Source organism: Rhinolophus hipposideros (genome assembly GCF_964194185.1).
Source record: "Rhinolophus hipposideros genome assembly, chromosome: 22".
NCBI classification, from domain to species: Eukaryota; Metazoa; Chordata; class Mammalia; order Chiroptera; family Rhinolophidae; genus Rhinolophus; species Rhinolophus hipposideros.
This window is the reverse complement of record NC_138068.1, coordinates 44767351-44791675: the sequence shown is the minus strand read 5'-3', so window position 1 is coordinate 44791675 and position 24325 is coordinate 44767351. Positions and strand designations below refer to the sequence as shown.

Genomic DNA, 24325 nt, shown 5'->3' with positions numbered 1-24325 from the left:
TCGACTTTGAGTTCTAGTTAGAAAGGCCTCTTCTATCACAAGACTAGAAGAATTTCATTCAAGTTTTCTTCTAGTACTTTGTTTCATTTTTACATTTAACTCTTAGTATCTATTAGGACCTTGACCCTGGTATGAGATACGGATGTAGACTTTACTCCAGATGGCTACCAGTTGTCCCAAAACCTTGTACTGAAAATCTAGACCAGTCTCTAACCCACACATTTATGATGACATCTTTATCCTAAATTCCCAAATGTATTTCAGTAGTTACATTCCTGGAATTTCTGTCTTGTCTCATTGGCTTACTACTCAAAGTAACTGCCAACAGTCTAAACTGAGCATTGCAGCGTGGACCACTCTCTACTCACCACTCTTCTTTTTTCAGAGTACTCCTGGCAAGACCATATGCCACGTTTGAACAATCAGCTTGTGTAGAACCCAAGAGAAGCAGGTGGGTATTTGTATTTGGAATCTTGTTAAATGAATAACCTAACTTTAGGGAGATTAGGCAGTTTATGATGTTGAACTTTCCTATTAAAAAAACACACATTGGGCCGGCCCGGTGGCTCAGGTGGTTAGAGCTCCATGCTCCTAACTCCGAAGGCTGCCGGTTTGATTCCCACAGGGGCCAGTGGGCTCTCAACCACAAGGTTGCCAGTTCAATTCCTCGAGTCCCGCAAGGGATAGTGGGCAGCACTCCCTGCAACTAAGATTGAACACGGCACCTTGAGCTGAGCTGCCGCTGAGCTCCCAGATGGCTGTTGGTTGGAGCAGGTCCTCTCAATCACAAGGTTGCCGGTTGGACTCCCGCAAGGGATGGTGGGCTGCGCTCCCTGCAACTAGCAACGGCAACTGGACCTGGAGCTGAGCTGCGCCCTCCTCCTTCAGTCTTAGTTAAGACTAAAAGGACAACTTGACTTGGAAAAAAAAAGTCCTGGAAGTACACACTGTTCCCCTTCTCCAATAAAATCTTAAAAAGAAAAAACACAACAAAAAATAACACCTACTATTAATGATACATTTAAAAACAAAAAACACATACACACACAAAACACACATTTCCAAGAGCTTCCAGGCTGGTGAACATGTGGAGATTTGGGGAGAGTAGCGCCCCTGCAGAGGGCATGGCAGTTCTCTGCCCTTTCCCCATCCTTTTCCCTGTGCACCTCTTCTCTCTGGCTACTCCTGAGTTATATCCTTTTATAATAAACTGGTAATCTAATGAAAAAACAAACACACATTTCCTTTCATTTATTCAAGTCTACTTTAGTTTCCTTCAGGAATGTTTTACTCTCACAGACTGAATATTTCTTTTTAAGCATCCTTATAAGCATTATTTCTTTGTTGATTTTTTTGAGTCTTTCCTTCCATTATGTCTCAAGACCAATTGTTGTTTGTATATATGAATCACAGAATGGATCACAGAATACTACTATGGATCACAAAATACTACTTTTTTATGTCCCTAATAGGGAGTACATCTACACAATGGATGACATGCAGTTAAGAACAAAGATTGCATGTCTGTGTATGCAGTGACTTGGTTGGGGGTGAAAGGACTTACAGTCCTATGGGGGGGAGGAACTGTTCATGTCATGGAAGGGGAGGTGGGGGCACAGAATTCACCACATATGCTTCAGTATATTGAAAATTTTTTACATGTGTTTCTTTTATATAAGAAAAAAAGATTTCAAAGATAGGGTGTTGTATTCGTGAACAGGTTACTCCATGCTGCAGTAACAAACCACCACCAAATCCAGCAGAATACTTTATTTCTTGCTTTGGCTATGTGCCCAGCACAGATGAGCAGAAGCTTCTATCAATCCTAGTCACTCAGGAACCTATCAGGAAGCGCCATCACTTTGTGATGTTGCCGTCTCCACAAATGGCTTTAGGAAAGAAGGCACGGAGAACCACTGCTATGAAATACTTGTATCTAAAGAGTCACATGTCATTTAATTCAGACTGCGAGACCATGTCTCTCTTCAATTGACAAAGGCCCTGAAATGGAAATTCAGTGAGTAGTAGTGATGTGCCCACAGGGCGAAACAGCTATATGTACAGCACTTACAAAAAGGATAAAGTGATACATTTCACAACTTCAGATGCTATTTTTGAAAGATTGGGGTGGGGAGGAGGTCCAGGATATAAGAGATATGGGCTTATATGGCTGCTTTACAAGCTCAGCAAACAAAGACTTCCTGTTTTTGAGGGACCAAGACCTAGAGTGGTAACCTCAGCTCCTACACAAAGGTCCCTTTGGGCAACACAGGCATTTAGGTGCGGTGGACTTGTATGTACCAAGCTGAAGCACCTAACTGGCAGCCATGTATCAGATTTTACTGTGACCAGCTCTCATAAGCCCATTTACAACCTGGAGTCAGCAGCAGGCTCAAACGCACAAAAAGGTGATTTTTTAAAAACTAAGAATTCTGTTATAAAACACCTAGAAATCATGTTGACTGCTTCATCTTCAACCATTCATCTCTAGAAGTGGTTCCTCCCAGCCTACTCCTACCCTCCTTCCCTGGACCCCAAAAGAACTGATTCCTAGATTTTTGGATTTCACGGACCAGTAAAATTTTCCACCAAATGGGGACAGACATAGTGTTGTCAAGTTTTTATTTTACCAAGTAAGGATTTCAAAAACAAAAACTAGTTAATTTGATGGGAGCCCATTTTAACACCAAAAAAAAAAAAAAAAAAAAAAAGCAGAAAGGACATTGTCTCAGGATTCAAACATATATAAACTTACCTTTCTGAGAGATTCTCTATACTGTCCTTGTATTTTTTTCTTTCTTTGCTGCTCAGGAAGCATTTTATCATTGCTCCAATTTAAGAATTTTCCCTGACAGAAAATCAACACCTTCAGAAAACCTCTCACATAACCCTGCTCAGCTTCTAAATCTTGGTTTTTGCAGACATATCAATACATTTCTCTCCAAACAGACAAGCATTCCACCCATGATTGACGGATCAATCTTAACTTCCAATATCAGTATCTATTTTCACTTAGGAAGCTCTTCAGCATGGTTTTTAAATCAGAAAGAGTGACTTCATCTAAAGGAGATGCAGTGGTAACCCCACGGTGCACTCATCATGGTAGAAAAGCTGGAAATGACTCCAGGGGAATTGTTCAAGTGACCATTTTCAGCAAACAAATTGATCAGGTTAGATGTGATGGAAGAAAACCTATTTTTTGCAGTCATGTCATTTAGGCTTTTCACTTTAACAGAACACTTTACATAGGGATTCATAATTGAAGCAGCCATTTGGAGTTCCTTTAAGATTTGTGCTACTCTCAACAATTCCTGTTCTACTTGTTCCAGTTTATTCTGTTTAGACACAGCAGAATACAGAGCACTGGCATAGTGACTTTCAACACTGTATATCTGAACAGGTGGCTTCACAAGCTTGCTAAATGTTCTGACTACAGATATACTGAAGCATTGCACCTGCCGGGAGAGTCTGGACATTGCTGGGGCTGCCATCTTCCCCCGGGTGGCTGTCGGTCAAACCCGAAAGGGAAGCTGTCCCTGTATTTTAATCTCTCTTCCAGACAGTAAACATTTAGTCCAAAAATGCCATGGAACCCAAGCCAGTATTTGGCACTCCCATTCCTCAGAAACAGTCTTTTTCCCTCTCTCCTCCCTCCCTCTTTAGTACCTGCGGTTCTGTTTTCTGTCCATTGGGTGCCTGGTTCCAGAAACCCCCAGATCCCACTTAGGGGCTCTTGGTCCTATACTCCCCCTTTCATTTATGGAAGTAGTATTGATTACTAGAAGATAAACTTCTGGCCTCATCCTCCAAAGGGGGGCCGGAGTAATGCCATCTTTTTATCATCTTATATGGGGTTTTGTTCTTCCTGGTACAGGTTAGGACCACTGAGGTCCTGGATTTTCGGTGATGTAAGAGGTAGATGCACAAGTGGTAGGAAGTTATACACTGAAGGAAACCAGTACACTGCTTTTCTATTTTATCAACAGTACAAGGATGGAAAGTGGTACTTTAAAATTTTTCTCATTCCTACTAAAAATAAGGCCATGTCAATGAATAAACAAAATGTGGTATATACATGCAATGGAATATTATTCAATCTTAAAATGGGAAGGAAATTCTGACACATTCTACAACATGAATGAACCTTAGAGACATTATGCTAAGTGAAATAAGCCAGACACAAAAGTACAAATATTATATGATTCCACTTATATTAGGTACCCAGAGTAGTTAAATTCAGAGGCAGAAAGTGTAACAGTGGCTATTAGGAGCTAGAGGGTGTGGGTAGGGAGTTAATGTTTAACAAGTACAGAGTTTCAGTTTAAGAAGTTGAAAAAATACGAGAGAAGGGTAGTAGCGATGGTTGTACAACTGTGAATATACTTGTACACTTAAAAAAAGGTTAAATGGTAAATTTTGTTATGTGTATTTTACAAAAATAAAAAATACTTTTTAAAGGCTGTCTCATTTGGGAAATTATTATAGCTCCCTTTTCATTTAGTTCACTCAAGAAGCATTCTTTTGTGTAGCTCTAGAAGACATAATGAATCTCTAAAAAAATAAGCACCCCTTATCAACTAGAATAAGAAACTACCTGCTCTTCAGTGTTATTGTTATAGCAAAAAAGTATCTGAGAAAAGTTCTGAAACCTATGGCAATACATAGTAAAAATACAAGTACTTAACATATACTGGCAATATAGATAATTTAATCTCTCAAAAAAAGTATAAAAACCAGGAAAACAAATTTAACATGTCAAATATATATCTCCTATGGACTTCTTTTAAATTAACAGAAAAAGTAGATGAAAAAAAGCAATATACCACTTTATACTTGTATAATGCTGATATGATCTTGTTGAAATCTTAGTACAACTCTGTGAAGTAGGCAAAACAGATAACATGCCCATTATAGAGATGTGGAAGCTAAGCTCATAGCTATTAAGTAACTCGCTCAAGGTAAAGTCTCAGTTAGGGATGAGCTCAAATCCTGGGACTCTAAGTCTGCCCATTCTTTCCATTCCACCAAATTCTCATTGGGAATGAATGAAACATTGCCAGAAATCCAGAAAAAAATTAGAGAATAAAAGCTGGGAAAAACATTTTTTTTCCCAAAATGCTCATGTAAAAGCTCTATAATATTTATTTAGTTTTTTAAACAGCTTTATTGAGGTATAATTGACATTAACTGAACATACTAAAGTGTATAATTTGATAAGTTTTAACGTTTGTAAAACCATCAAAATAGTGAACATAGCCATCACCCCAAAAGTTCTGTCTTGCCTGTTTAATTCCTCCCTCCTGACACTCTGGTCCCCATTCCCCACCCCAAAGCAACCACAGATCTACTTTCTGTCACTACAGATCAGTTTGAATTTGTGAGTTTTATATAAAGGGAATTTCTTTCGTCTGGCTTCTTTCACTCAGTATAATTATTTTGAGATTCATTAGTTCATACATTGCTGCCTGTATCAATAGTTCATTCCTTTAAAAGAACACTTTATTTTTTTAGAGAAGTTTTAGTTTCACAGCAAAACTGAGCAGAAGGTACAGAGATTTATCATATACTTCTGCCCCACAACTTCTCCCAATATCCCACACCAAAGTGGTACATTTGGGTTGTTCCTAGTTTTTGTCTATTCCAGATTAAACCTATTAACATTATTTTCTACATTGATTTCTGATTCAATCTTTATTACGTATGCTTTTTCTGCTTATTTTGGATTTAATTTGTTCTTTTTTTCTAGTTTCTTAATATGGAAGCTGAAGTCATTGACTGAAGACCTTTCTTCCTTTCCACTATAGGCATTTAATGCTATAAATTCCCCAAGGATGCTTTAGTAGAGGCATACATGTGTCTTTATTTTCATTCAGTTCGAACTACTTTCTAATTTCCTCTGATTTCTTCCTTGATCCAAAAACACTTATTCAGAAGTGTTTTTTCAGTTCTCAAATGCTTTGGGAACTTGCTATAATTGATTTCTAGTTTAGTTCCTTATGATCAGAGAACAGTTTTTGCATGACTCAAATTCTTTTAAGTTATTGCAATTTGTTTTATGGCCTAAAATATGGTTTATCTGGTAAATGTTCTACATGCACTTAAGAAGAATGTGTATCTCCTGTTGTTGGGGGGACTGTCAATCAAGTTAAGTTGGTGAATGGTGTTCGTCAAGTCCTTACTGATTTTCTGCCTCCTATTTCCATCGGTTATTGAAATCCCTTACTATTACTTGTGGATGTGTCTATTTTCCTTGAAGTTCTATTTTTGCTTTATGTATTTTGAAGCTCTATCAGTTATCTATATAAATGCTTAGGACTGTTATGCCCTCTTAATTAACTTATCCCTCTGTCATTATGATGTGATCTTCTTTATCTTTGGTTATATCTTTGCTCCGAAATCTACTTTGTATGATATTAATATAACCACCCCAGCTATCTTTTGACTAGTGTTAGTATAGTATATATTTCTTTCCATTCTTTTACTTTTAATCCTTTTGTTTGTTTCAGATGTACAAAGCATCACTAATAGTTAGACATTTAAACCCCTCATAAAGTGATAACCACCCTTCAAGCTACTATCCCTCTGACATCTTATATAGCTGTTACAATTCCACAGACTGTCTTCCTTATGCTGTATTCCACATCCCGTGACTATATATACCTATATAGTTATAGTTGACTTTCAGTATTATTCTACTTCAGCTCTTCAAGTGTATAATGCATCTACAAAGTCTATGATGTGATCCCCCTGATAAATCCTGTGTCCATCTGGTACCTTACATGATCTTTATAACATTGTTGATTATATACCCCACACTGTATTAACTATCAATTTGTATTTCTTAATGCCTTCACCTTTTTCACCCTGCCCCCAACCCCATTCCCATCTATCACCCTGATAGATCTACTACCTATCTGGACCACACCTAGTTAATACAGTATTATTGACTATGTTCCTTATGCTATACCCTACAACCCCATGACTATTGCATAACAACCAATTTGTACTTCTTAATCCTTTCCCCTTTCCTCACCTTTAACCCCCTTCCCATCTTGAAGTCCAGCTAAGATTCCTTGTAATACTGGTTGGGTGTTCATGAAATCCTTACCGTTTTCTTGTCTGGGAAGCTCCTTAACTGTCCTTCAATTCTAAATGAAAGCCTTGCTGGGTAAGAGCACTCTTGGTTGTATGTCGTTGTTTTCCATCACTTGGAATGTTTCCTGCCACACTCCCTTCTTGCCTGCAAAGTTTCTGTTGAGAAATCAGCTGACAGTCTTGTAGGGGCTCTGTTGTGGGTAACTAACTGCTTTTCTCTTGCTGCTTTTAAGATTCTCTCTTTGTATTTAACCTTTGGCATTTTAATTATGATGTGCCTTGGTGTTGGCCTCTTTGGGTTTACCTTGTTTGGGACTCTCTGTGTTTCCTGGGCTTGTATGTCCATTTCCTTCACCAGGTTAGGAAAGTTTTCTGTCGTTATTTCTTCAAATAAGTTTTCAATTCCTTGCTCTTTCTCTTCTCCTCCTGGAACTCCTATAACGTGAATGTTGGTACGTTTGATATTGTCCCAGAGGCCCCTTAAACTCTGAATTTTGGGGGTTCTTTTTTCTTTTTGCTGTTCTGGTTGGGTGTTTTCTGCTACTTTATCTGCTACATTGCTGGTTGGATCCTCTGCTTCATCTAATCTACTGTTGATTCCCTGTAATACATTCTTTGTTTCCATTATTGTATCCTTTACTTCTGACTGGTTCTTTTTTATGGTTTCCATCTCCATTTTTTGTTTCCTATCTCTCTGTTGAAGTTCTCCCTGAGATCATTGAGCATTCTTATAACCAGTGTCTGGAACTCCGTATCTGACAGATTGCTTATCTCCATTTCACTTAGTTCTTTTTCTAGAGCTTTGCTCTGTTCTTTTATTTGGGACATGTTTGTCTCCCCATTTTGGCTGCCTCCCTGTGTTTATTTCTATGTATTAGGTAGGGCTGCTATGTCTTCCTGTCTTTATTAGAGTGGCCTTATGTAGTAGGTGTGCTGTGGGTTTCAGTGGCGCAGTCTTTCTGGTCACCTGAGCCATGAGCTCCAGGTGTGTATGCCCTCTTCTTTTAGTTGAGCCTGGGTTGATAACTGCACATCAATGGGAGGGACTGATCCTTGGGCTCACTAGTTTCGAGGAGTGGTCTTGACTACAATGAAAGAGTTGTTGTGCAGGGGCTGATCCTATGGAGCAGGATCTGCTTCAGCAGGACTCTGGTGCCTGCCCAATCCACCCCTTGGGTGTGTCATACTTGGAGGGGGCTGGGTGGTGCTCCTGCTCATTTTGAAGCTGGCCATTGGGGGCACCAGCCCCAGGACCGTCTTGGAGGGGATCTGCTGTAGGTCTACTTCAGCCACAGCCTGTGCCTCTCCTGGGGCCACCCAGTGGGAGCCAGAAAGAAATCCACAGATGGCTGACGCCTGTGCTGTGCTTGGAAGCACTGCGAGAGGCCAAGCCACGAACCAAGGCCAGTTGCCACTAATGCTGGTTTAGGGCTGCTTAGCCAGAAGTACAGGACACACTCAAGCCAGATGCTGCTTGTCTGGGTTCCAAGAACCTTTGAGAGACCCTAGGAAAGTCTGCACCTTGAGCCAAGGCAGGTGGTCGGCATGAAAAAGCTACTGAAAGTGGCCTGGCTGTACCCGAAAGTTGGGCGGGGCAATTCACGGGCATGGCGAACTAACAGAGGAGACTCAGAAATGGCTGCCATCTGTCGTACACTGGGAAGGGGGAGGGCTCAACAAAGAAACAATGGCCTCCGCCTACTCCCCTGCCCAGGAGAAAGCCACCTCTCCATGCCCCATCCCGAGCCAGAGAACTCAATTCCCTACCATTTGTTTCTGCTGCCTTTCCAGCTGCTGCCCCAGCACTTGAGCTCAAAGAGAGTGATTCCGTTGGTGGGTAAGTCCGTGCATAGTCCCTTTAAGAGCAGTGCCTGTGAGTTCAGCTGTACACAGTCTCACTCAGTCAGAATCTCTGTTGGTTTTCACAAATAAAAATCATGGGGACTTCACTCCCCGGCACTGGGACCCTGGGCTGGGGTGGGATTGGGATCTCTTGCTCCTTTAGGGTATGGGGGGTACCCCTACAGCCAAAATAGCCCTCCCGATCTTTAAATGTCACACACAGGGCCAGCTGGTTAGCTCAGTTGGTTAGAGAGTGGTGCTCTTAACACCAAGGTTCCTGGTTCAATCCCCGCATGGGCCAGTGTGAGCTGCGCCCTCCACAACTAGATTGAAACAACTACTTTACTTGGAGCTGATGGGTCCTGGAAAAACACACTTAAAATAAATAAAAAATAAAAGTTTAAAAAAATAATAAATAAATAAATGAATGTCACACACAAGTGTGGGACCAGCCCGTTCCACATCTCTGACCTTCCTACCAGTCTGGAGGTGGCTTCTTCTGCAAATCCTTAGTTAAAAGGCTTCAGTTCGGCTTGATTTCAGGCGATTCTCAACAATGGTTGTTATATAGATTTTGATGTGATTTTGAGAGAAGGTAAACACAGCGTTTACCTAATGCTCCATCTTGGTTGTCTCTCTCCAGACTCTCCCATACATGAAGGAGGAATATGATAAACAGTCCTGAGACTCACTGATGAATCCGTCCTACATTCAGCAGACATGTTAGTTCTGACCATGTGCCAGGTTTAACACTGCACATAAGTCACAGTCCTCACCATATGGGAGCATCATCAAGGAAGCTTAACTGCTGTCTTTGCTGTTTCTTTGGGTTACAGAGATTCAAAAGTGAGATTCAAAGCTGAGTTGTTTGTAGAACTGCAAGCTGGTGACACCGTTGGGTATCTTTCTACCATATAACTGGTGTCTGGATCATACGAGTTGTTATATTCTTCCCCAAGACCCAGCACAGATACAACCAATGGAAAAGCGCCCAAGCTTTTTGTGAAATGAGGCTTATTTACTTATCCTAAACTGTCAGCCTGAGGAACAGGCATCTAATTACACACACACCTAGAGGCCGGTTGAAAGACCCTTCAGTGCTGTTGTCTGGCAGGCGCCATCTTTCTGCTCTCCACTTTTAATCTTTTTTGTGCTATATTTTAACTGCCTTTTTTTTTTGGTAGGCATCATATATATAGTTGGCTATTGCTTTTTTTACCCAATCTGATAATCTCTGCCTTTTAATTGGATGTTTAGACTGTCTTGTTATTTATTCCATCTGTCTTTGTTCCCCATTTCTTCATGTTCTTTCTTCCTTTGAATTAAGCATTTCTTAAGATTCCATTTAATGTTTTTTGTTAGACTGCTAGTAACTCTTTTTTCTGTTATTTTAGTGGTTGCTTTAATGTTTATACTCTCCATCTTTACCATATTGTACATCCAAGTAAAATTTTATAATTTCACATATAAGAACCTTACAATAGTGCACTGCCATTTATTCCCTCCCAGGCTAAATGCATTTGTTTTTAGAAATTTTACATTCTTATATGGACTTCACAAAGCATTGTTATTATTTTTGCATAAACTGTTCATTTAAAGAAATTATATTAATAAAACCAGCTTATATATTTTCTCATGTAGTCATTTCCAATGTTCTTTATTCATTTATGTAGATTCAGATTTTCATCTGGTACAATTTTTCTTCAACCTGAAGAACATCCTTTAATGTTTCTTACTGTACAGGTCTGCTAGTAATGAATTCTCTCAACTTTCACATGTCTGGAAACTTCTTATTGTGTGTGTTTCAAAGATATTTTCACCTGGTAAAGAATTCTAGGTAGACAGTCATTTTACATTTGTTTGTTTTTTCAGTGCTTTAAAGATGTTGCCGTATTGCCTTGGTTGCTTTTTCTGACAAGAAGTCTGCTATTGCCTGCATCTTTATTTCTCCGTATGTGTCTTTTTTTCCTCTGGCTGCTGTTTAAGATTTTTATCTTTATCACTGCATTTGAGCAATCTGATTATGATGTGATTTGTGAGTTTTCTTCAGGTCTTTTTGTGGGGACGATTCACTGAATTCTTAGTGAGTTTATAGTTTTCATCAAGCTTAGAAAGTTTCTGGCCATTATTTCTTCTACTGTTCTCGCTCTCTCTCTTGCTTCTTTATGGACTTGAATTACCCATTTATTAGGCTGCCTGAAGTTGTTCCACAGCTCAGTGCTGCTTCTGAAAAATTTTTGGTTATTTTTTCTCTCTGTGTTGCATACTGGAAAATTGCATCTTTTCTTCTACAGTCTCTAATCTGCCATTACTGCTCTTCAGTGTATCTTTTATATCACACATAGTAGTTTTCATCTTTAGAAATTTGATTTGGGTAATTTTCTTCTCTTCCATGACTATTTAACTTTCTGAACATATGGAATACAGTTGTAATAACTCCTTTAATGTCCTTCTTTGCTAACTCTGACATCTGTGTCAGTTCTGAGTTGGTTTCCATTGAGTTATTATTCTCCACATGATAGGTCACATTTTTTTGTCTCTTTGCATGCCTGGTGCTACAGACTGAACTGTGTGTCCTCCCGCCCCAAATTCATTAATGTTGAAGCCCTAACCCCCAGTACTTCAGAATGTGGTTATATTTGGAGACAGAGTCTTTAAAGAGGTAAATAAGGTAATGGTCATTAGGATGGGCCATAATCCAATAAGACTTTGGAGAAAGACACAGGAAGAAGATGGCCATCTACAAGCCAAGGCGAGTGGCCCCTGAAGAAACCAACGCTGCCAACACCTTTATCTCAGACTTCTAGCTTCCGAAATTGTAAAACAATTAATTTCTATTATTTCAGCCACTCAGTCTGGTACTTTGTTATGGCAGCCTGAGCAAACTAATATATCTGGTAATCTTTGATTTGACACCAAACATTATGACTTTTACTTTGTTCAGTGCTAGATATTTTTATATTTCTATAAATATTATTGAATTTTACTCTAGGATGCACTTAAGATGCTTGGAAACAGTTTGGTTCTTCTGGGTCTTGTTAGGTGGGCCTAGGGCAGTGCTCAGTCTAGTGTCCTTTACTGAAGCGTGATGTTCCTGAGTATTCTACCCAATGTCCTGGGAATTATGGTCGTTAGAGGGAACTGGAACTATTCCATCTAAACCTTCCAGGAAGTTTTTTCCCCAGCCTCAGATAGTTTCCTCACACATAGTGCTGAGCAGTACTCTACTGAATACACCAGGTGGCCCCTCTGCAGATGTCTCTGGGCCCATCTCCTCTCTGGTCCTCTGTCCTATAAACCATAAGCACATAGGTCTCCCTAGCGTCTCAGCTCCTTATCTACAATGCAGGGAGTGGACCAAGCTCCACATCAATTTTCCCCTTCCTGTGCTGCATTAGGGAAACTCTCTACTGGAAGGAAGCTGAGGTCATTGCAGGGCTCACCTATTTATCATCTCCCAGAGATAACTCTCTCTCATTACTATCTCTCAGTGCCCAGTGTTTTGAAAAACTTTTGTTTCATGCATTCTGTCTGATTTTTGTTGTTGTTTTGATTATTTCAGGGTAAGGTAAATTCAGTCCCTGTTATTCCATCTTGGCCAGAAGTGGAAATTCTGTACGTCTTTTAAAATGTGTCTATATCTGGAGTCGGCTTTAGCTCAAGTGGTTATTTGCCATAGCAGACTACTAAAATGTATCTATACCATGTTTCCCCCAAAATAAGACCAACAGCTCTAATGCTTTAATTAGACAATCAGCTCTAATTTTTGGAGCAAAAATTAATGTAAGACCCAGTATTATATTATATTAGATCCAGTCTTACATTATATTAAAATAAGACCGGGTAGTATAGTATAGTATATTATATTATATTATATTATATTATATTATACCCAGTCTTACATTAAAATAAGACTGTCCGGCTAGGTCTTGTTTTGGGGGAAATATGGTATCTGGTTTTCACCAATTCCTCCATTATTGTAACCATCAAATTATTAAGGAAAAGTGTCTGGTTTTATTCCATTATATTAATATATTCCATAATGTATATTTTATAACATACTTTAGCTTCCACTATAGTATCTCATTATATTCATTCAGAAGGAATTAAAGAGTAAAGCCAAAACTCATTCCCCAAAACTAAAAGTTGGATTATATTCTTCTTAGGTTATTGGTAGAAACCTTAAGAACAATCTTCAAAATCTTATTTGAGCAGTCAGTATTGGGAGTAATTTCACTCAACAGAATTGAAAACCTTAAGGTATTAATAAAATATATATGAGCAATCCATAAATGTCTCTGTTCCCAGAGGGCTAACAAAACAAAAAAGCCTTGGAGATGTGAACATAGTTGAATAGCTGGGTGTCCTGGCAAAGACAAGAATGTTTTACCACTACAGTACAGCTCATTTTCAAGTGTTTTGCACGAAACTGCGTTACCTACTGTTAAAAAAATAAAATTCAGCTTAGTAAATTTTGAAGATCTTATTGGCTTTATTCAGCAATTCATGAATCGGGCAGCATCCAATCTAGAAAATAGGAGCTCCGAGAAGCTATACAAAATAAGAGATTTAACAGGCAAAGGGAACAAGAACAAGGAAGCTGTATTACGCAAAAACGCTGACTGGTTGTTGCAAGGTTGCGTTCCTTTAGGGGACGGCAGGCGTGTGTCAGGCAGATTACCTCTCTAGTGCTGATTATAGGATTCCTGACTGACTGGTTTAAGATTCCATTTCTGGGAGAGCCCAAACTGTAATTCTCAGTTTGGTAACGCAGGGCATTTTGGGCTTATTGTCTTGTTCTAACACTACCTTGCTTTACTTTTAATCATAGCACTTTATTACTCCTTGAAATTTTACTGTGTATTTACCAACCACTTTTTTGCTGTCTCTCTCCTTCATGAGAATGTAAGCTCCATAAGCTGGAACTTGTCCAACTCTTGTGCAATGTTTTATTCACATCATCTAGCACATAGTAGGCTCTCAACTAGTATTTGCTAGAGGAATGAAAGAACAAACATGTAAGCAATGTCCTTGATATATGCCACAATGTAAATAGTAATTATCCAGAGGCAGTCCATCTCCTCAATTATTTTCACTGTTTTAAATTTTTATTAAGAAATGTTTTTTTTTAATTTTGTAATGAGAAAAAAAATAAAATGAGAAAGGAACAGAGGGAGCCAGAGAGAGTGCTTCAGAGGCCACCTTTCACTATGGCAATTGTCATCCCCCAGAGTGGCCTCAGACCTGGAGATCCCTGCAGAAACTCCCTGGAGCTTTCTCTTGAGGCCCTGGGCTGTACTGGCAGGCCTACAGTGTTGGCCTATACTGGTGGAACAATCCCTTCCTTCTGGAACCCTAAGCCAAATATCAAATGTCCTAGAATGGCAGTCTTCTTATTTTCCTACCTGTTGGGTGTACCATGACATGCCTTGACGAAGTGTTCTGTGTCCCCAAACTATGAGAATTTTTCTTATAGCTCCAGATACCTCAGTACTCCAGGGATGCACTGACAGGATGGTTACATCCTGTTAACGAAGTGAGAACCTAAAATATGAGATACTCTGAAGATAAATCGACACACAAAGAAGTCAGAGCAACAAAGGATGAATGTGAGCTCAGATTAACCATCTCCAGCCATCCTGCATTTTGCCTCTACTATAGACATGAAAACATTTGAGCATTAAGAACTGATGGCTGCCATGCATAAAAATGGATAGACAATGTCTTGTCTATTGTCTTCTTTTATCTTTACATCCCCAGAGCCTAGCATGGCCTGTGTTGGAACAATAACTACTTACTGAATAAAATAACCTATGGGCACCCAGCATTGGCATGGCCACTTTCAGGTGAACAACACGATATTCCAGGACTACACTGGCACAAGTCAGGATGAAAGAGTAGGGAATCTTTGTTGTACATACTATTTGGAGAAGAAAACAGATGAAGTCATATATCTCTTTTAGGGCTCTAAACTACAGCATCAAAACGAACTGCTTCAACCCTGAACATTCTTCCCTTCTCATGAATAATTCAGTCAATATATCTAAATCTTATGTGGTGATTCCACAAGTCTAGTAAGAACTGAAAACAAGATGCTCAGGGCAACTTGTTTCCAGCTTCAAAGATAAACCCTAAATTCTAGCATTCTTGAGATGCGTTTGTATTCCTTCACCAGCATCCCTTCTCTGCCTTCATCTTGACCAAATGGAGAGCCTTAATCTTCTGAAACTCCTCACACTGATAGCCATCTACCCTCTCCTCTTTTTACCTTTCAGGTCATTTCCATACCTGATAAACAGATCACACCTGATTGAGACACCTGAAGTCCACAAATACCATCTCAAGACAAATTCTATTTGGAAACTTAGCTATTTGTGTATTAGCAAAACCTGAGTAAGAATTCTGCCTAAGTCCCACATAACTCACTCTGTCTTGATCTTAGTTCAGGTTGATTTCTTCCCCACCTCTACATTAAACCCAGCTCTAACCCCCTCTTTGCTGGGATGTGTGCAGGGACCTCATGGAGCCACTGCCTTCCTACTCCAGAACAAGGCAGCACTGTGCAAAACATCCACAGCTTCTCAGATACACAGCAAGTCATGGCTGAAATGACTTCCTGTGGAAAGCATTTTTGTCATCCATTTTTGAAACATCACGTCAGAAAGAAGAGTCCCTGCTAAGCAGGCAACCTTGCTCTTACTTCACAGAGAAAACAGTAGTACCCAGAAAAGAACTTCCAATACTCCCCCAACAAATCTTTGAACCTCCATAGCACCCTTGGCCTGCCTTCCTATCTCGGGACCCTCCACTTGGCCTTGGGGCACTAGGTCCCAGAGAAAGCACGTTCACAGTGCCCACAGAGCCAGCCTTTCCCGTACTGGACTGTCCCTATGAACACACCAACGTCTCTAGCAGCACTAGTCAGAAACCTCCTCCCACTCCAGCTACCCTCCTCATTTCTGTGCCTTTTTATGGCAAAAACCTTGAAAAAGCTTTACTTTTCTCTGCCTCACCCTTAAACTACTCCATCAGGCTCTTACTACTACCACTCCACTTGTCAACCACAGATCTCCATGTCACCAAATCCAATGGTAGATCTTCTTTCCTCTGCATCAGGCTTTATTCCAATGGTTGCCTCCTAGCTCTTTTTCTAACTCACTTCCTTCAGGTCTCCTTGGCTTGAGTGTCCTCTTCTCCCATCCCCTAAACATGCAGGGCTCAGGGCCCAGCCTGTGACCCCCGTCATGACTCTGAATACCACCTACGGGCTAACAGTCACGTAACAGATGTTGCCCTAACTTTCCCCTGAACTCCAACTCCTCCTACCTACTTCACTTGCATGTTTAACAAGCACCTCATTAAACACAAACAAAACTCATTACCCCCCCCCCCCAAAGCACTTGGTCTTCCCACAATTGACCCATCTCAGCACATGGTACCTCCATTCTCCCAGTTGCTCAGAGAACTGATGAATCCTAACTCTCCTCACTCTTTTTCTTTTTTTAATTAAAGTATATTGGGGTGACAATTGTTATTAAAGAGGGGAGGGGAGTGGTAGATGAGAGTAAAAGGGATCAAATATATGGTGATGGAAAGAGAACTGACTGGGAGAATTGACACACAGTGTGATACATAGATGATGTATTACAGAATTGTACACCTGAAACCTATGTAACTTTACTAACAATTGACACTCCTCGCTCTTTCATACTAATCCATCAGCAAATCCTACTGACACCTACTCAAAGCAGATCTAGAATGCAACACTTCTCACCTCCACAGCTAACCCAGGCCTAAGCCCCCATCATCTGTTGCCTAGGTGACTCCTAACTGGTCCTCCTCATCAGAGCAGTCAGTGACATGGTAATGACATACAACATATTAAGGCAATCCTCTGCTCTAAAGCAGCCAGTGGCTTCCATTCAAATGTCCCCTTATCAGGGAGGTGTCCTGTCACCCAAATTATGCACACACCTCAGCTGCTCTTTAATGGCCCTACTCTCCTCCTCAGGAATCTGAGCACCTGTGTACTTATTTGTCATCTGTCTCCCCCACCAGAATATAAAGTCCACAAGAAATGACCTGCACCCACCGCTACAGCTTCAGCATTTAGAAGAGCATAACAGGTACTCAAACTCTGCTAAATGAACAGGTGAAGAAAAGTGTTGAATAACCGAACAGTATTGTTTAAAATGTTCTAATACCAACAGATATGTTCTAATACCAACAGATATGTTAATTTATCATGATGACAACTATGGGCATGAAAACCGGCTAAGAAGACATATTAACAGTTTGGGGGCAAAAACAGAAAGAAGGGTAAATGCTTCTTGATGTAAGTTAACAAAGCTTTCTCAATACTTCCAACTAATGATATCAGTAATAATCATGGAGTAACTATTATAGAAGATGCCATTGATTGAGTGCTCACTGTGTGCCCGACTCTCATACATCCAAGCCTTACCCCAATACTACAGGGAAGACACTTTTACCCCCACATCACAGAGGAAGTAACAAACTCAGAAAGTTAAGCAACCCATCCCAAGCCACAGAATCTGAAAACACTCAGTTAGGGTTCCGTTATCTATGCAAGCTTTCCTCTAAAATACCAAATGATACTCCAATGGGCGCCAAGCCTAAATAATGGGTCTTACTGCTAACCGGACATCTTAGTCAAGGCTTCCTAGCTATTGTTCTTCCCTGTGTTGGTATCCCCTGTCCTCAATGCCACTCCACACTTTAGTTCAGGATGAGACAAATGACTTACCTACTCTCCATGCTGAAAGAGCTCCCTGGCAAAGCATAAATCCACGGACACTCAAGTTCTGTAGGCATCATCTCTGGGTGAAGAGCATTCACTTAACTTGTCAGTTTTCAAGACCAAATTACAGTAAAATTTTTCCTATAGACTTCATTTTGGAAAAAAACATGCTCTAATGGGAGAAGTAGGAGGATCATGAGTCTGGAATAGCATCCTATCTTCATCACTGTCAGCATAACCCTGAGATGATGACCTATCTTCCATAACTCTTTCCAAGGCTATCTCCATGATAGTGTCTTCAGGAGCTTTGAACCTACCCAAAAATATCTCCCACATTTGAGTGGTGTCTGCCTAAAGTTACTGTAGAAGATGGACACTCCCTTGAGAAAGGAGAGTACATATTGGCTGAAAGGAACTGGGAAACAAGCAGAAATACAGGACACGAAAGATGGAGATGCCAACAAAGACCCAAGTCCCAGGGTCTTGGGTCTAGGGCTGAAATGTGGCCTTGATAAGATAAATGACAATTGGGAAGAGACTGACTAGTCAGTCTCTGGGGCCCTGGCTGAAACTCCATAACAAAGCCTTCCCCCTTGCTTGTCACAGTCCAGGCACAGACTGTACTCTGGGGGAGTAGAAGAGGAATGGGAAAAAAGCAGACTTCAACTACAAAAGCTAGCTCAGAACACGCTCTCATCTTCTCAATGTGTAAAGAAAGAATAAAGAAATACCATGCAGAGCTTTAGAGGGTAAGCTTAATATTCACCCTCAGGAAGGCTGCTGTTAAAGAAGACAGACGTTAACCTCAGCCACCCACCTTTCTGGGTTATGGTGAAGCCATTAGCAGCCCTAGAGGAAGTCCCTTCCTTTGGGTTAAGAAGGAAGTAGGGTGATGCCTCAGTTCTGTACATACGTGCTGGGGTCATTAGCTATGACATTCCCCATGCAGCCCACTGATCTCAGTCATCCAGCAGATCTGCCCAGAGAGCTGCAAATGGAGGAATAAAGACTAATTGACTGAAACACACAGACCTGTATATCTCATTACTGCCTTTGTGGGGTCCAATTTAGACCACTTATGCCTTTAAGGCATATTCCCAAGAACTCCAGGGATACTGAAAAGAACATGAAAGACCCACAAGTCCCCTCATTTGCCAAGTTCCTGCTTGTACCAGAGAATGTGCAAAGCAAAACTAGTATCTAGGTTCTCCCCTTGTGGAGTAGAGTTGATGTACAAGTGAGATAAACATTTATCTTTATAAATAACCCTTTAGTCCAGAATTTAAGAAAACAAAACACCTGGGTGTTTTTGACCTCCAATGTTGTTTTCACCTGAATTAGCTGACAATATTAAAAAGTTAGAGAGATCACACACACACACACACACCTACACACCTACACTTCTGGAGAGACTGGAAGATCTGGCCACTCTGGCCCCACATTCCTGCAAGGCAACAAGACAGAGTGCAGTAGCTGTTGCCTCCTTCAGACAGAACATGTTCTCACTACTTCTCTGCAGCCCTAAGCATCATCCTGGTCTCCAGAATTAATAAATAAAAAAATATTCTGTTTGGAAAAACACCTTTTTCTTTGAAAAATATCCACTTCAGTGGATGTATAGGTATTAGATATATCATTAACTAACCTAAATCAAGAAAAAAAGCGGGGGGAAAAACTTTACACGAAATAGGAAACAAAACTAGGGAATAAGCCCCAGGTACAGAGGAAGATGCTGGATATAACGAATGATTTTCTACGAGCATATAAATCACCAAAACTGAACCCAGAAAGCAATAACAAATGTAAGAAACTGTAATAGTTATTAAAGTGCTATCTTCTAAAAAACAACAAAAACACGCTCAGTTTTTTGTTTTTTTTTTTTTACAGGCTCAGTTTTATAAGGGATATTCTAACAAAACTTAAAAAGCAGATCATTTCAAAAGTATTTAAACTGGCTAAAGAAGAGAAAGCTTTTAATAAAGTTATAGAAAACACTAAAATAATTTGATAGAGATGGCATTAAAAAATGAAAATCACAGACTAGTCTCACAAATTATGGTGTTAAATTACCAAGTAAACAATTAATAACTAGAACCTGACTACACAATAACAGTTATCACTGATGTTTCAATAATGATGATTTAGTAATATAAAGTCTACTACTATAACTGAGTTAAGGGAGAAAAATCTTTGTGATCATTTCACAGATGCTAAAATAACATTTGATAAAATTCGACAACCATTTTTGATTAAAAACAAAACAGCAGCAACACACCCCTTAGTAAAATAACTAGTGTGGCAAAAACACTAAAAGCATTCTTATTAAAGTGAGGAACAAGATGACGGTATCTAGTATCATCTCTATTATTTAACCTTGTTCTGAAAATACAATGCAGTCAGAAAAGAGAAAAAAACAAGAGACATATAGATTAGAAAACAAGGGACAAAATTCTTATTGTTTGCAGTCGACATGATAATATACCTGGAAACCCAAGAGAACCAACTGCAAAATCTCCTAGACCATAAGATTACGTAAGTTGCTAACTATAAAATTATTAAATACAACTGACAAGAAAATATAATATAAAAATCCTATTTTAAATCACAACAAAAAAGATAAAACTAAGAATAAATTTAAGAAATGTACAGAATTTTAAAACAAACCAACTTAAAAAAGACATTTCTGAGGAAATTGGGAAGACGTACGTAGATTGGATAATAGATATTAATTACAGATAACAGTTAATTTTGATAAATATGATAATAGCATTGGTGTTATATATATTTCAAAAAGTCCTTACTTGTTCAAGACATATTGTGAAATATTTATGGATGAAATAATTTATTTTAAAATAGCCACCCTGCAAAAAATGGAGAGGAGGGATAGGTGATTCAAAATTGGCAAAACATGGAAAAGGGGTGAAAGAGTGATGAATACATGGAGATTCATCATATCATCTCTACTTTTGTATATTTGAACATGTACACAATAGAGATTTTAAAAAAATGTGCAGGAGGACCCAAACGAAGGAGGGTCATGACAGACATAAATAATCCCAAAGGTGTATTATAGGCTTACTAAAGCACACAAAAATTGCCACCTCACAGTTAAGAAATGCAAATGAAAGCTACAAATCAGATGTCATTTTCATCAATCCAATAGAAAAGATCAAAATATCTAGTACTATTCAATATTGGGGGAGACAGCTAACACTGCTAGAGGGAATAAAAATTACCACAACTTCTTTGGAGGGCACTTCGGCATTACCTTTCAAAGTTATAAACACATACTCCTTGCCCAGTAATTCCACCTGTAGGAACTTATCCTATATATTCATTCAACAAGTAGTTTCTCCTACCTACCATGTGCAGGCACTGGAGATTAGAGGTGGAGAAAATAATGTCCCTACTCTCATGGGGCTTCGATTCTTGTAGAGGATGAGGCAACCAATAAAATAAGTCAAGCATGCAGGAAATTACAAGGTCAGGTAAGGGATAAGTGCAATAAAGAAAAAGTAAACAGAATAAGGGGGTTGTGGGTGGCATGAAGGCTATTTCGGATGTGCTGGTCTGGGAAGGCGACCTGAATAAAGGAGAATGAATGTCCAGGAGAGGGTTACTGGAATTGGGGAAGGAAGCCAATATGTAACACACAAATTTGGCCTTTCTGCCCTCTGCTTTTCTTTTGATTCCCCTAACAGTCTTTTGTTTATCCAAAGAATATGAGTACCACTTGAATGTCTCTTTGTCCCCCATACAAAAATAAAAATAATCAGATCCTTATAATGCAGTATCTTTCAAAGAAGGTGTCAGGCCAGCATTGTTTCTCCAAACATTACTGGGCATCACAATTTGGTATCTTTAAAGGAAGAATTTCCCAACACAGCTAAGTATTATGCCACGGCTGTTAATAAAAGTGCATTAAAGCTAATCATGACTTTTTAATGCAGATAAAACTTTCCATAGAAAAGAGAACACGTTAGTTTCAGAAAAAATGTTGACCAGTTGCTGGATAATTTTATACAAGAACAAAAATACTGTCTGTCCCTCCCCTTCTGGGGGCACTGTGGGAACCAATGATTTAGAGGAGTCCATAGTTTAATTTCATGATCTTTTAAGAAATGAAGCTGAAATTTTTAAGGAACTATTCGGATATTCTTATTTATGCAAGTATTCATATTTTAAATTTAATGATCTTTTAGGCAATGAAGTTAGTATTTTTAGGGGCTGTCTGGATATTTTACACTGAAGCGACCAGTGTCAATTAAGGACATTCCAGTTGACCCTAAAGGAAATGACTGTTACAACACCTGAGAACATACTAACTTCCCACACCATGAAGTATCAGGAATTCAAAATTGGCATGAATGAAATGATATGTTCTACAAACAGCTAGATAATTAAGAAACCGGCTTATGGGGAGAGAAATTTGCCAGCGTGAAATATGCTATCTCAATTTTGAAATCAGCTTTAATAAACGGATTCATCGACGCAAAGGAAGAACATAACCAAATGATTTCCTGACATTATGGAAATTCCCAAGTAGACAACTCGTGCGGGCAAATTTCAAGTACCAAAAGCCACCTGCACAGCGAACGACAGGTTTTCCACAAACAGCTGAGGATGCGGTGCAGCCCTCCTTTCCCTTGGACACAGCAGCCCATTTAACCTTGTCCAGAGGTCCGGCGGTTCTTAGCAGAGAAGGCCACTTAGGACAGCCAGTTAACGCAGAAGAATTCCCGAAGTGAGAAGCGGAATACAGGTCAGCTTCCGCACACGCCAATCTAGTGAGGGGCGCTGGTTTCGAGTCCAACGCGGGAGGACATCCGCGTGGAGCCAGAGCTCAGGGTCTGGCGCCCGCCCTTCCGCGTCCCCCCTCCCAGGATGTCCCCACCCCATCCCCCACTCCCCTACACGGAGTCGTGACTTCCCCGCCGCTCCATACCCCTGGGGGAGACGCTCATCCAGCCCATGGCTGCAGGGATCCCGCTTGCTCACCTGGGGAAAGGTAGGGGTGCGGGGCTGGGCTCGGAGTGCTGGGTGGGGGGCTGGGGACAGAATCAGATGCGGGGAAGTAGGCAACCGCTCTCCTGCGGGCGGGCAGGGACCTGGGGAAGGGATGCGGGAGTTGACCGGAGAACGGAGGGCGTCCGAGGAAGGTCGGAGGAGCACACCGAAGCGATGGAGGGTAAGTGGGGGGCGCCCCGTACAGGGAACCTACGCGGGGTGTGGGGGGCTGGCGCGCGGGCCGCACCTGTGCGCCAGGTAGGAGGGCACGGCCCCCGCTCCGCGCCTCACCTCACCTGCCTAGCGCCCGCTTCATGCCCGCGTCGGCGGCGCAGCGCGGCTCGGCCGACCCCTTGCCCGCCAGGCACAGGTTCCGCTTCAAGCGGCAGTCGGCGTCTAGCACTGAGGAGGCCGAGCCCGAGACGACGCAGCACTCATGCTCCAGGGCGACGGGCTCGGTCCGCTTCCTCATCCCGCGGCCGGCACGTTCGGCTGCCGACGGCGCCCGCTGGCCTCGTCCGTGCCGCCCTCGCCGCAGTGGCCGCCGCAGAGAGGAGACGCTGCCGCCTGGAGGCCACCGCCCCTCACATCCCAGCCCCGGCCGCGGCAGCAGGCTACGGACCCGCGCCAGGGCGGGTCGGCCGCACCGGCCAATCAGCGCCCGGCTCCCGCCGGCCCCGGCCCCGGCCCGCCTCCTTCTTGGCGCTGCAGGGAGCGCGCCCAGCATCCCCGGCGCCGACCCGTAGCCATCTTGGAGAAGGGCGAATGTAATCTCAGCGCGCGTCATGGTCAGGGCAGGGCTAAGCGGAAGTGTCTCGCTGAGCTCTGTCCCCGGGGCTGGGCGCCGCCACCGTCTCGGCGTTGTGCCACAGATCATTGGCCTCAATGTACGACCAAGAGATTTGCTTACTCTTCCAAAGTAACTTTTCAAATGTCAACATTTGTGTCAGTGATCACTATTGGCAACTTACAGTTTAACATCAATTAGAAATGCCTTTAGAAATCCAATAGCTTCTTATATTCGCTTTGTAATGATACTTAAATTGCAAAACAGTTTCATTGATCATATTACTAAATATCACAACCACCATTCATATTTGCCCAAATACATTTTTGTCTGAGATTAAAAAAAATTTTTTATTAGTTTCAGGTGTACAAAACAACGTAATAGGTAGACATTTATATCCCTCACCCAATGAAATACCCCTCTGACATCGTATATAGCTGTTACAGTTCCACTGACTCTATTCCTTATGCTGTATTCCACATCTTGTGGAGAAAAAAAAAAAAAAATATATATATATATATATATATATATATATATATATATATATATATATATATAAAATTATAGTTGACATTATTTAGCTTCAGGTGTACACACTGCAGTGCTCAGGCATCTACACCAGCCATGAAGTGGTCTCCCAAATGACAAGTGTCCATCAAATCCCAACAAATCTTTACAACATTATGCTCAAATACACTTTTAAAATTTAAGTGGTGAATTCCCTAAAGTGATTTAAGTGGTGAATTCCCTAAAGTAACACATACTGGAGATTGGGAATCAAGCAACTACACTAAAAAAAATATTTTATTCTAACACTCACTGAATGCTCTTTA

At 40.8% G+C, this 24325-nt stretch overlaps 1 protein-coding gene and 1 pseudogene across 6 annotated transcripts in view; both read right to left on the bottom strand.

The window, feature by feature from the left end:
• Positions 1-23344, bottom strand: part of ABHD12 (abhydrolase domain containing 12, lysophospholipase) — a 70033-nt gene extending 46689 nt beyond the window's left edge. The window contains exon 1 of one of the 5 annotated variants that reach the window (XM_081033325.1): positions 23002-23344. In XM_081033325.1, the coding sequence (XP_080889451.1) occupies positions 23002-23177 (176 nt within the window). In that variant the 5' untranslated portion in view covers positions 23178-23344. Of the gene's footprint in view, positions 1-22952 lie in introns of all 5 variants that reach the window. The other 4 variants (XM_081033323.1, XM_081033326.1, XM_081033327.1 and 1 more) reach the window with 4 other exon arrangements.
• On the bottom strand, positions 2902-3491 carry LOC308490715 (ATP synthase subunit O, mitochondrial-like; annotated as a pseudogene). The gene has a single exon. The product of its transcript is annotated as an ATP synthase subunit O, mitochondrial-like (transcript).
• Positions 23345-24325: the final 981 nt, after the last annotated feature.